The 11,008-nt window shown below is 43.2% G+C and overlaps 2 protein-coding genes across 6 annotated transcripts; one reads left to right on the top strand and one right to left on the bottom strand.

Moving 5' to 3' along the window:
- Window positions 1–273: 273 nt before the first annotated feature.
- LOC136456291 (uncharacterized) lies at window positions 274–6,313 on the top strand. 5 transcript variants are annotated; one of them, XM_066456102.1, is made up of 9 exons: window positions 276–545; window positions 2,412–2,523; window positions 2,616–2,677; window positions 3,656–3,781; window positions 3,889–4,009; window positions 4,106–4,190; window positions 4,994–5,107; window positions 5,200–5,239; window positions 5,831–6,313. In XM_066456102.1, the coding sequence occupies exons 1-9, from the start codon at window positions 372–374 to the stop codon at window positions 5,981–5,983; spliced, it is 987 nt and encodes a 328-aa protein (XP_066312199.1). In that variant the 5' UTR covers window positions 276–371; the 3' UTR covers window positions 5,984–6,313. The 5 variants fall into 5 exon arrangements, with proteins under 5 accessions (XP_066312200.1, XP_066312199.1, XP_066312198.1 ...); XM_066456101.1 differs by having other exon boundaries at window positions 277–545; window positions 2,595–2,677; XM_066456105.1 differs by lacking the exon at window positions 276–545 and adding an exon at window positions 1,008–1,226 and having other exon boundaries at window positions 2,411–2,523; window positions 2,595–2,677.
- A 1,404-nt stretch (window positions 6,314–7,717) lies between these two features.
- LOC136458586 (uncharacterized) lies at window positions 7,718–10,899 on the bottom strand. The gene is made up of 8 exons (XM_066458529.1): window positions 10,490–10,899; window positions 10,137–10,261; window positions 9,989–10,026; window positions 9,695–9,805; window positions 9,521–9,600; window positions 8,932–8,968; window positions 8,390–8,431; window positions 7,718–8,288 (listed from the first exon to the last, which is right to left on the bottom strand). Exons 1-8 carry the CDS (start codon window positions 10,742–10,744, stop codon window positions 8,206–8,208), a joined length of 771 nt encoding a protein of 256 aa, XP_066314626.1. The 5' UTR covers window positions 10,745–10,899; the 3' UTR covers window positions 7,718–8,205.
- Between the last annotated feature and the right edge of the window lie 109 nt (window positions 10,900–11,008).

Genomic DNA, 11,008 nt, shown 5'->3' with positions numbered 1-11,008 from the left:
ACGACATCGTCTTTTGGTCCGTTGGTCTATGTATCAGGTTAAATAAAGCCCATCGGAGAGAAAAAAAAAGCCATGGTGGCTAGTTGAATGTGAAGATGGCAGGAGAAAAAAAAGAGCTGGTTGGATTATTGAAATTAATTAAACTCTAAGTAAGTAAATAAACAGACGTTAATAAATGCTGGAGTATTAGAAAAAGGATTTTTTTATATAGAATTATTAAAATGGGACAGAAAGAGATTATTGCCTGCACAATATGGGCACCTCGAGGGGCGCGGCTCCCGGGCGGCGCACACAAAAATTCGCCGCAGGCCCGCATCATTCCCCTAGCGGGCTGCCCGAGTGCCCGGGACCGACTTGGGGCTTGGGAGCGGATGGGCGACGCGTCTTCGTCGTCCTGGCCATCCACGGGCGCCGCGGCGGCGTACGACTACGAGCGCGATCCGCGGTGGGCGGAGTACCGCACGAGCTCCGCCGTGCTGCCGCACCTCTTCTCCCAGCCCTACGTCCGCGCGCAGCTCCAGCAAAAGTTCTACCGCCGCTTCGTCGTACGTACTACTCCACTCCACCACGCCGCAGTTCTCTCGTCTCTGTGCTCCCCCAGTAGCTTGCGATCTGCATTTCGGATAGGGCGTGCTTGTGTGCCGGCAGTTCCGTCAGCGTCGCACTGCCCGAGCGCCTGCACTGCTGCACTCGCCCGGGGATTTTCGAGATCTGGGCATCTGGCGCGGTTGCTTTCGTCGCTCCGTCCCGCTCGGCCGCTCGAATTCCCTTCGTTTCTTTTTCACCACAAAAAAAAAGAGCAAAAATAAAGAGGAATCTGGGAGCAATGGTTGAAACCATCCATTTTGCGATCCCGCCCTCTGAACTGTCCGTAATCATGGGCTCCCCCGGCGCTGCTGTTGCTTTCGGATGATATACCCTGTGGCATGTGGCCTGTGGGGGCTACTTGGCCATCACAAACGAATAATAAACGGCCACTATTGCCAATGAAATTTCAGACGCGGAATTGAGATAGTAGGCGAGGAGGGGAAGGGAGGGAAGGGGGGAGACAGGGAGGGGTCAGTCGTCTACCTCTGTCCCCGTGCTGCGCCTTTGCTTCGGAGTCTTGCCAAGTCTAGATTCGAGGAGAGGGCTCTCTTTCTCTCTCTCTCCTTGCCTGGCCTGCATCGGAAGCTGCGATTGACGCTCTCTGTCCTACAGTGGCAGGCCGGAAATTATTTTACGCAAGGTTAGGTTTGCTGCTTATCTCCCTTCCGCGCTTCTGTATGGCTTATTTGTATTTGGCTGGTGCAAATCCCCAAATCTGATTTGGCTCCCCGCATTGCGCACAAATGCCGCCGCTGCTCCCACTGCCGCCGCATGAGCCTGAGTTTCTTTGGCCATATTTCTGCAACAAAGATGGGGATCTCGAGCGAGAGTGTAAGATCGAGTGCTACAAGCCTGCAAGGCTAAGGCAGGCTTAGTTTCAGAGGAAATTGGTCGGGCAGGCATCATGCTCTCGTTTTGTTGTGGGGTTGTGGTTGTGGCGATGCCCCGTCCTCCTTGTCCAGTTCCAAGCTTGTGGCCTGGGAGCCCATTCATCTTTCACTTCATAGGAAGGACGGGGGAAATAAAGCTCCCGTTCGTCTCATTTCTTTAAGAAATTTGCCGTATTCTTGCCTCGTTATGGGTATCTTTCAGAGTCATCCTCTCTGGTCAAGTTTGTTCTGGGACATATGCTCTCTGCTCAACTGTAGCAGGTGACACCACTGCAGACATTCAATAAATGTTTTTTTCCGGTTCTGTTTTAGTTTGGCACCTGTTCCTTGTAACTGGTCCAGACATTCGGTTAGCTCCGCATGTTACTCTGGTACTGTACAATCTTGCTATGGACTGTTGAAATCATCTGTTCATCTTGTACTTATCTGATGAAATATGACTGAATGTCGTCTTGATAATTTAGTCAGCTGTTGATTCAGGAAAGATTTCAGCAACAGAGCAGAGTACCTGATACTGCTCTCTCGAGCTCTATATTGAGCCTCATTGGTTGATTCACAGGCTGAGTCAGCAACAGTTTGATTTGGTGACTTCTGCTCATTTGTTTAGGAGTGTGTATCAACATTTTTTCCCTTCAACAAAACTTTGTAGCATGGGATTACTGAACAGTTGTCATGAATAACTTAATATATTTTGTCTACCTCGTTTTGGTGATATATCTGTATTTGATATCAGTGTAGGCCTAAACATCTGTTTAGCCCGTTTAAATGTTGTTTAAATGCTAAGATGGCTGTTTAACAATGATTAACTTGCCATATTGTCTGATAATTTGCTGAACGATGGTGACCGGCTGATTGGCATTTAGTGTTTAATTGACACTCTTTCATACGCATAACATGGTTCTATGATGGTTTATCTGCTGCATTTGGATGCAGGATCCTGATTTCTCTGTTGAAGGAATGTCCTCAACCACATCTACCCAGCCCTCAGCATCTTCAGGTGGTGCATCTACTTCAGCTGATGAGAATGCAAGGCCTCCTGATTCAGGTGATAAGGAGCATACCGCTTCACCTTATGAGTTATTATCTTAAGTCCTCATCTGAGAATGGGTTTTGTAGGCACTAATTCTTCTGGACCAGCACGAAGCATACTGTCTCTACAGTTGGACCGGCGGTCATTACATTTTTCCGTTAGTGCTTGGGTAATAATTCTTGAAAAAAAAGTTGTTTTTGGCAACAGCTGTTGTTTCATAGAAATTTTCTCTGTCTTAAGCAATTCATCTCTGAAGTCCAGTTGGTTTGTCGATTGGTATGTCTATTGGGAGTACCGGACCATTCTCAGTTAGGTAAAGGATATTACTAAAAGAAATTGAGGCTTAGTTGAAAGGTTTGTAAACAGCAGTTGGATTGTGGAATTAAGATCTTATCTAGACCAACTCAAGCATGTTTTATTTTAGCCAGTTCAGCCAGCTAGTCTTATTATGGGAAAATATCTTCATCTGAAGGCTGAAGCCCTCTTCACTGATAGCAATCCGTATTTAGAATTCTCATAAGTGAATGGATGGTGAGGATTCATTAATCATGTTACTAGAGTAATAAACTTATATCATACAAGATGAATAACAAATTCAGTGTGCAGCAGCTACTTTATTTATGTGCTATAGTTGAAGTAGAAGACATTGGGATCTTTAATGTACAAAGGATTAAGTCCTCAGTGCCTGTTCTGACTTGACCATGGACTTAATGGCTGAATATACATCACCTCTGCCTAGTAATTTTTCTTGTCTACTCTTAGCAAGCTATCGTACATGCTTCTCTGGGATTTATTGTATTATCGATGTATTATCAATTCTGTACCCTAAGTATCTACAGTTTATCAGTATCAGTGCTCCAACATGCGGTAGCTTGATTTATGAATGCTTCTCGGCTAATCGCTTCCATATATGAGTGAAGAGCAATAACAACCTTTTCTGTTGATCTGCCTAGAATATGTAGTTGTGCCTGAACCTTGATTGCTTCTGCTGGGTTTCAACTCTAGCCTACCCCAACTTGTTTGGGACTTAAAGGCTTTGTTGTTGTTGTTGTTGTTGTTGTTGTTGTTGTGTCTAGAATATGTAGTTACTAAATAGCCATCTTATCTGGATCATATACCATTAATTTTCTTCTCCTTTTCCTAATAGGTTCTTATTGTTGCCTTGATTGGCATCTTTCCATTGGCACCGCATTCCCTCCAGTACAAGGGATATAGGTTATCACTTCTTGGCACAACATGTACTACAGGCTATGCTTTGTTTGCTTTGTACAGGGTATGTGACACGGAATTGATTTTTAAAATTAATATTTCATCCTCCTCAACTTAGATGCCTTTACTATTTAAATGTTTTCTACTGATAAACCATTTCCTTCCTATCAGATACCCCGAGCAGGGAACCTGCAGGCTGTTCAGGCGTGGTGTCACCATGTAACTTCATCAAAGGATTTTATACCATTCATGTACTGCCTTATGTTTGCTACATCTAAACTGCACTTGAAGCGTAAGCATAAGCTGTTCACTTGACATGAAGCTCAGTCACATTATTACCTAACCATCTGAGTTTCCTTGTGCATAATGAGATGCTCTTTTCTGGCAGTTGTTTTGGTACCTGTAATTTGTTGGGCACTTGAACATGTCGCTCGATTTCTACGGCGCCATTTTACCAACTCATCTTTGTACAGGTAAATTACTTGATGGATTTCTGGAGTTAGGTAGTTCATCCTAGTCATTGACTTTTAGGATTAAAAAACAATAGATTAGACATGCTGTATCTAGTCATGGTTTGTATTGTTATCTTGGTTACCATGTTTATCATCTTTTCTGAGCTTCTACCTCCTACAAAGCCATAACATAGCAGTTTCTGTACACTGGTGATGCACTTGATTCTCTTGACAGTTGCAATAGTCGAACACCCCTTGTCCCTTGTAAAATGCAAAACATAAATGCTTTATATGTTGGGACTTGGATGTTAATGTGTCCTATGCAGCCCATTAGGGGCCATGGATGGAGCAGCCCCAGGCCATGTTTGAGGTGGCACACTGTTCACACAAACAATAACCTCATTTTTTTTCCCTCGAACAGCGCAGGAGAACTGCGCGTCATTTCACAATAACCTCATTTTATTGTTCACGCCAGCTCTAGGATTAAATTTGATATTTAGATATAATATGAGATTGAATTAGTTCCTTGATTCTACTGATTGGTTTCATAAGAGTCAAGCCACCCCATCTATATATCTCTTTGGTTAAGCAGGTTCCTATGTGAGACTCCTTTATCCCTGTCTTGTGGTGCGTCCATCAGGCATTACTTCAGGGTTATCTAAAGAATGCCCACGACATAATGAGCTAATAAGACACAAACATTAGTTTTTAACTTTTTTATGGCTTGTAAAAAATACCTGTTCCCTTTTATCGAATGAAAATAATATTTGTCCTTTTGATCTGTTGGTAAAATTGTTATCACATATGAGTGTGTTAATTTGCAGGACATACTTGGAGCAGCCTTGTACATGGGTTGAGACAAACACAACTGCAGTCCACTTTCTACGTTCAAATGCAGAGATTTTGTTGGGCTTTCTTATGATCCTATCCCTGTTCTCGTGAGTTGATCCTAGTCTTTTCCTTTATTTTTCACCCTCTCCCTCTCTTCTATTAGTCACTTAACTTCCAATTCCTATAACTACCTGTGCAGGCGACAGCGAAATGTTATGCAAACATTCATGTATTGGCAGGTTAGTTAATGGAGATCCCCACCTGTTTTATAAATAGCGCAAGAAACCTAGCCCGAAGATTATCACTATGCTGTCTTGGATATACCGATATATTAATTTGTCACCACACATTAGGTGTGTATGCCCTACATGGCTGGCCCTTGATGGCATACCTTTGACCTCTAGCATATGATATTTCACTTGTTGCAAATCTCCTCCCCATAGCTAATGCTTGCTGATGGGCAAATATTAGAATAACCAATTATCAGAGAGAAATTTTGTAATGCATGTGGACATGCAAATATGTTTTGAAGGGTCGAATATAACCATGCCAAATTGTCTAATATAACCATGCCCATTAGCAATTAGAAGGGAATCTAGGCCATAGTTCTTAAGGCGTCGCCTAGGCGACGCCTAGGAGTCCAGGCGTGCCTAGCTCGATTTGGAAACAGTGGCGCCTTGGCCCCTAGGCGCCGCCTAGGCGTGCATGGCTGAACTCTGTTACATCCATGACATTTAGAACGTCAGGACTGTACCAATAGCCTTTATAATATTTGCAGAATATGATGGTTCATTAAATTCTAATCTCATTCTCTTTTCCTGGTGGTGCAGTTGCTGAAGCTCATGTACCATTCTCCCTTCACTGCCGTTTATCATAGAGCTATCTGGCTTAAAATTGGGCGGACAATTAACCCATATATCCACCATTACACCCCTTTTCTTCATGACCCGATAAATGCTGGCATGAGATGGTGGTTTAGGTAGTTTGAATGAGCACCGTTAGTCATGTAAAGAGATGCAAGTATGTTTATGGTATTATTTCACATTTGATCCAAAGAGAATCTTTGAGAAAATTGCTGCTTGGGAGTGATGTTATTAGTCCCTTGCGTGGCTTTGAGCTGATGATAGTTCTTAGTGGTTAGTATGATCAGCAACTCTGTAACTCTTGTAACTAGAACTAGTCGAGATCTTGGCCTGTTCGGCATGAACTGAAGTTTGATGTGTAGGTTATTATTGTGACCGAATTCTGTTTTGGTTTTCTGACTATTTCGAGCCACATATCAGTGTTATCAAAAGGATGTTACTATTCTACCAGCGTTATATGGTTTTCACCTATTGCATAGTTATAGTCGAAGTGTCACTTTGTACATAAAGCAACATTCTCCTGTTTTACTAAGGAATCGCCAATTGGACTCAAAACATGGTTACCGATGGTGACAACCTTTGGCTCTTACGGCCCATTTGGTGTGGCTTTTAGGGGCTTCGGCTCTAGCTCCCAAAACACTGCAGAGTCCTATTTGGTCCGCCCAAAATGAACTACGAAATGGAGAGAAGCCAGAGGAGCTGCATATTTAGGATTTTTTTCAGTTCCATTACAGCTGCTATAGTGTCATAGCTACAGCCCGGAGGAGTCCCTCCAAACATGATCTTAGTATGCGACAGATCCCATATTCCCATTACCTCCGATTAGGCATTAGGCAAGATCAATTCTGGACCCCGGAGGCCATAAGACCTCATCGGCTTCCTTCTCGACAACATGCCGCAAGACACTGCTCTCCAGTCTCAGCCGTCGGAGAGTAACGTCTGAGAAGGAAGCCAAGCGAGGTCTTGCGGAGCCACGACTGCTGAAACTGTAAACTGGAACCAATGGTACTGGAGACTGGCTCAAACATCATTGGTGCGCCAACATTAAACAAAGAGTAAAATGCACCCTGGGTCCTTAAACTTTTAGGGCATTCCCATCTGGGTCCTCAAACTAAAAAAGCGACTATCTAGGTCCCTCATCTATTGCCGCCGTGCACCAGAGGTCCAAAACCAACCACGCAAGCACCAACATCCGACGTGGCACGCCACGGTGGTAGCTGAACACTGGGCCCGTGCCACAACTGGGCGACGTGGCACGCCAGAGAACGTGCCACGTCGGATGTTGGTGCTTGCGTGGCTGGTTTTGAACCTCTAGTGCACGGCGGCAATAGATGAGGGACCTAGATAGTCGCTTTTTTAGTTTGAGGACCCAGATGGGAATGCACTAAAAGTTTAAGGACCCAGGGTGCATTTTACTCTTAAACAAACATTGCATATGCTGGCACGCAAAGGGAACCTAGAATACTTTTTTATTTTAGCTTTTCATCTAAAACCTCAATAATAACACATGTATAAATCAAATTTTCAAGTAGCCTTTTTGTCGCTCCAAACAGACTGGAATTACTCAAAATTGCACTCCCACCATTCCGAATTATGAATCGTTCTGATTTTTTCAGATGCATAGCTATCTATATACTAGGTTCTAGATACATGTAAAATATATATGTATCTAAAAAAATCAAAACAACTTATATTTTAGGACAAAATGCCAAGCTACCTGGAGTGACTCCCCTTGGTCAGTCCCGCAAAATTTATTGGCATGACCAAAAGAGCTGATTATTAGAATTTTAGTTATGCCCATTTTATCATTAAACTTTTAGCTTATAAAAGAAAGCCAAAATTAAAAATCAAAATCCCTAGGGCATGGCAGCTGAAAACCTCCCATCAGAAATTGAGAATACCGCAGCGCAGGCCTATACAAAAATAGACTAATTGCCAAGTTCAAATAAGTTAACTGTGGGCAGAGATTTCTCCCAAAATAAAAATGGGCAGGGAAGATGAGAAGGGCAAACACCATCGCCCTTTCATTATTCACGGGGTTGAACCAAAAAAAAAGTATCTTATACCTCGCTGGATCCCAGGCTACAACGAAACACTACAGTTTTACCTACCCCTTGGTCTTCGAGCAACTTCGAACCTTTCAGCTAAAATCTAGTGTTCACTCCATGACCCTCCCGTTCTTCCTTAGGAAGGCTGAACAACCGTGGCAATCGGTGAACTGCCACCGTTGAAGTTGGCTTATGGAGATTGCGACTCCAGGCCCACTTAAACTTGCCAGTCCTTAGTTGGCCACACCGCCCCTCGCATCACAACATGTTTCTGTGGAAGTTTGATGAAGGCTCCTACTTCTGCTTTCCGCATCCCTCCTTTCTCCTCGCGTTTACTTCAGCAGCCCAGCTCTTACCGATGTCTGTCTGGAACTTGCCTGAAACACATGTTAAACAAATGTTTGGTGAAAAGGGGGCAGCTGGAAACGAACGCTACTTTGGACATAGTGAGTTAGGAAACAGAGATGGATCAAATTACCAGAAGTGGAGAGAAAGAACTCATCTAGCACTTTGCCATGTTCTGTAAATTTCGAGATGCATCAAGTTAGAAGGATAAATGGATTAAGATAGTCTTACAAGATGAGTAAAACGCCAACACATGACAAGAGCCATTTATTGTTAAGTCTTTCAATTTTGAAGTGAAAAGTTTGGTGACAAAGTGCAATTAGTTTGGTTATATTACACCTTATAATGAAATAAATACTCACAATTCTAAGCTGTGACGCTAGTTCAACAAGCCAGGTCCTTACATGTGTTTTGCATAACCTCATAAATCATAATAATTTATCAAGAATAACATCAGAAAAAAAAAACAAGATAATCTATTATCCATACTTCATACTAGGAGCAAATCATTTCATATCAACAAGGCAGTTTACTCCCTTGGAGTGTTCACAATATTCAACACTCAACAGGAATACTTTAACTGAATATACGGCATAGCCAACTATAGTTAAGGACAATGAAAGTTGGCTTATGTTTTGAATGTACAGAAATTTGTCATTACAAAAAAGTTATTACCTTTCTCATATTCCAATGCTTGAAGAATCATTTCCACCTGAAAAAAGACGAAATGTAAAACACAACACGCCAAACACATGATAATAACGAAGAAAAAACAAAAGAAAATGCATGAAAGTAATTGTATTGCTAAACATAAAAAAAATATACATGAAATATCCATCATGTAACAAAAAAGACTAATTTGCATGCTTTGAAGAATAAAAACTATGGCATATGAGGAAGAAACCTCAAAGTAGCTTTACTAGCATTCTTTGGAATTAAGACTAACAAATTACACAAGTTCCAACTTGGTAAATAAGGCCATGAAGAACAAGAAATCTATTATGCCACGTCATACAAACATGCAAGCAAATCATCAATCACTAATTCGATTCAAAACAAACTAAGAGCAAGTACTTGTGACGAACTTGCTCTAAAAGTTCATAATCTACCAAGGTTGGTAAATCTGACGGATCTGGAAAGTAAAAGCAAACTTATACATTGCTACAGCTAGCAGTCATGAATCATGATGAAAATTAATATCACACAGTGGAGAGAGTCAGATAACAATAATGAAAGGACATTAGAAAAACAACTGCCTTAATACTTTATCAAAATCTTTTACAAGATTGGCTTCAATAGAAGAATTGTTTTCATATTCTTCCCACAGCTCTTTAATCTCATCAGCTGCAAAACAGAAATATTATAGATAAATAGTTAGTCTTTTGGTGTTAGAAGTTACTACATGATCTGACATTTAACATAAAAAATGTGCACCCACCAATTGGCCCACCACCAAGAACTTCACACATTTCATCTAGAGCTGCCTGTTCACGCCGGCTTTTTTCAGCCTTAGGTATACCATCCGATGGGGTAATGTCACCAACAATAGCTGTTAAACAAAGAATTTTGAATATTTGATTTGAGTAATTTACCAAAGGTGGCCTTTGCGGAAGAATTAGGCATTTAGGCTAATAAAGTATTGGCAGGTGAAGTGTAGTTTTCGTGATCAGATAAGTGCATTGAACATACAACACACCAACAGTTTGTGTATTGCATGACGCACATGACCTACCTTCAGCAATGTCATGCACAATAGCAATTTTGATACACCTGTTTAAAAAATGATGGTCAACACCAAGTAGAAAACTAAGATATGACAAAGGCTAAAGCATAACAAAACGAGAAAGACAAAACAATAATTTGAAGAGATGGATTGAGACCTTTCTCGATCGACAGCAGGCAGATCACCAGCAATCAGAGCCATCAAGGCCATTCGGTACATGTGATCAGCAATAGACTCAGGGCCCTTGATGCTATGGTTTATCCATCCTTTCCTTTTGGTGGTCTGCAGAATAAACAAAAGGAATAAGCACCAGAATCATGTGATATGATGGACCTAGGCATCAAAGAAATGAGGGGCATGAATGAATCGATCCAAATTATTGCACGTGCGCAGGGCAATACATCTACTTTTACTTTCTCTCTGCTTATTTAGAATTTTCTTACAAAAAAATGTTGTGAGCATCGCCGGTCTGATCCTACGCATTACAGGAAATCGATTCGTATCTTGTACCTTGAGGCGATGACACAGCGTGAGGAAATCGATGGCCGACGACGGCGCCAAGGTCGGCGCCACGGTCGCGGCGTCCGCCGGCGGTGGCGGGCGCCTGGGAACGGGCGATCCGCCCGGTCCAGGCCCCCCGCAGACGGCGGGGACGACCAGGGCGAGGCGGCGCGGCGTGCGCTCGACGGGGAGGATGCGCGGCGGGGTGCGCCGCAGGAGGCCGCGCGCCGCGGGTTGGGAGGGAAACCGCGAGCTCACCGCCATCGAGGAGAGCTCCGGTAGACGGCGGAGGGCTAGGCTCTGGATCGGAAAGGTAAGAGATCAACGGACGGCGGTGTGCGGCGGCGGCTTGGCCTCCATGTTTTACTCTGCGCCTCTCCTGCTTCTGGGGAACACGCGGCCAGGCCGAGTAGGCAGGAGCGCGAGAGGCGAGGTCTGATCCAGGATCGGACGCCCGTCCTTGCACGCAGTACCTCTTGCGATCATCCGACCGTCCGTACCGTATACAGACTACGGGAATTGCCATTT

Source organism: Miscanthus floridulus, chromosome 6 (genome assembly GCF_019320115.1).
Source record: "Miscanthus floridulus cultivar M001 chromosome 6, ASM1932011v1, whole genome shotgun sequence".
NCBI lineage: Eukaryota > Viridiplantae > Streptophyta > Magnoliopsida > Poales > Poaceae > Miscanthus > Miscanthus floridulus.
Note: the sequence above shows the minus strand (reverse complement) of the source record. Positions and strands in the feature narration are given on the sequence as shown.

What these genes read in the sequence shown, in the direction of transcription:
- LOC136456291 (XM_066456101.1), top strand. Translation starts at nt 372, where the DNA reads ATGGGCGACGCGTCTTCGTCGTCCTGGCCATCCACGGGCGCCGCGGCG. An exon ending in ATTTTTCCGTTAGTGCTTGG is followed by an intron (nt 2,678 to 3,655) that starts GTAATAATTCTT and finishes TTTTCCTAATAG; the next exon opens with GTTCTTATTGTTGCCTTGAT. An exon ending in ATCTAAACTGCACTTGAAGC is followed by an intron (nt 4,010 to 4,105) that starts GTAAGCATAAGC and finishes CTTTTCTGGCAG; the next exon opens with TTGTTTTGGTACCTGTAATT.
- LOC136458586 (XM_066458529.1), bottom strand. Translation starts at nt 10,744, where the DNA reads ATGGCGGTGAGCTCGCGGTTTCCCTCCCAACCCGCGGCGCGCGGCCTC. An exon ending in AGCATTGGAATATGAGAAAG is followed by an intron (nt 8,432 to 8,931) that starts GTAATAACTTTT and finishes CGAAATTTACAG; the next exon opens with AACATGGCAAAGTGCTAGAT. An exon ending in GTTCTTTCTCTCCACTTCTG is followed by an intron (nt 8,289 to 8,389) that starts GTAATTTGATCC and finishes CATGTGTTTCAG; the next exon opens with GCAAGTTCCAGACAGACATC.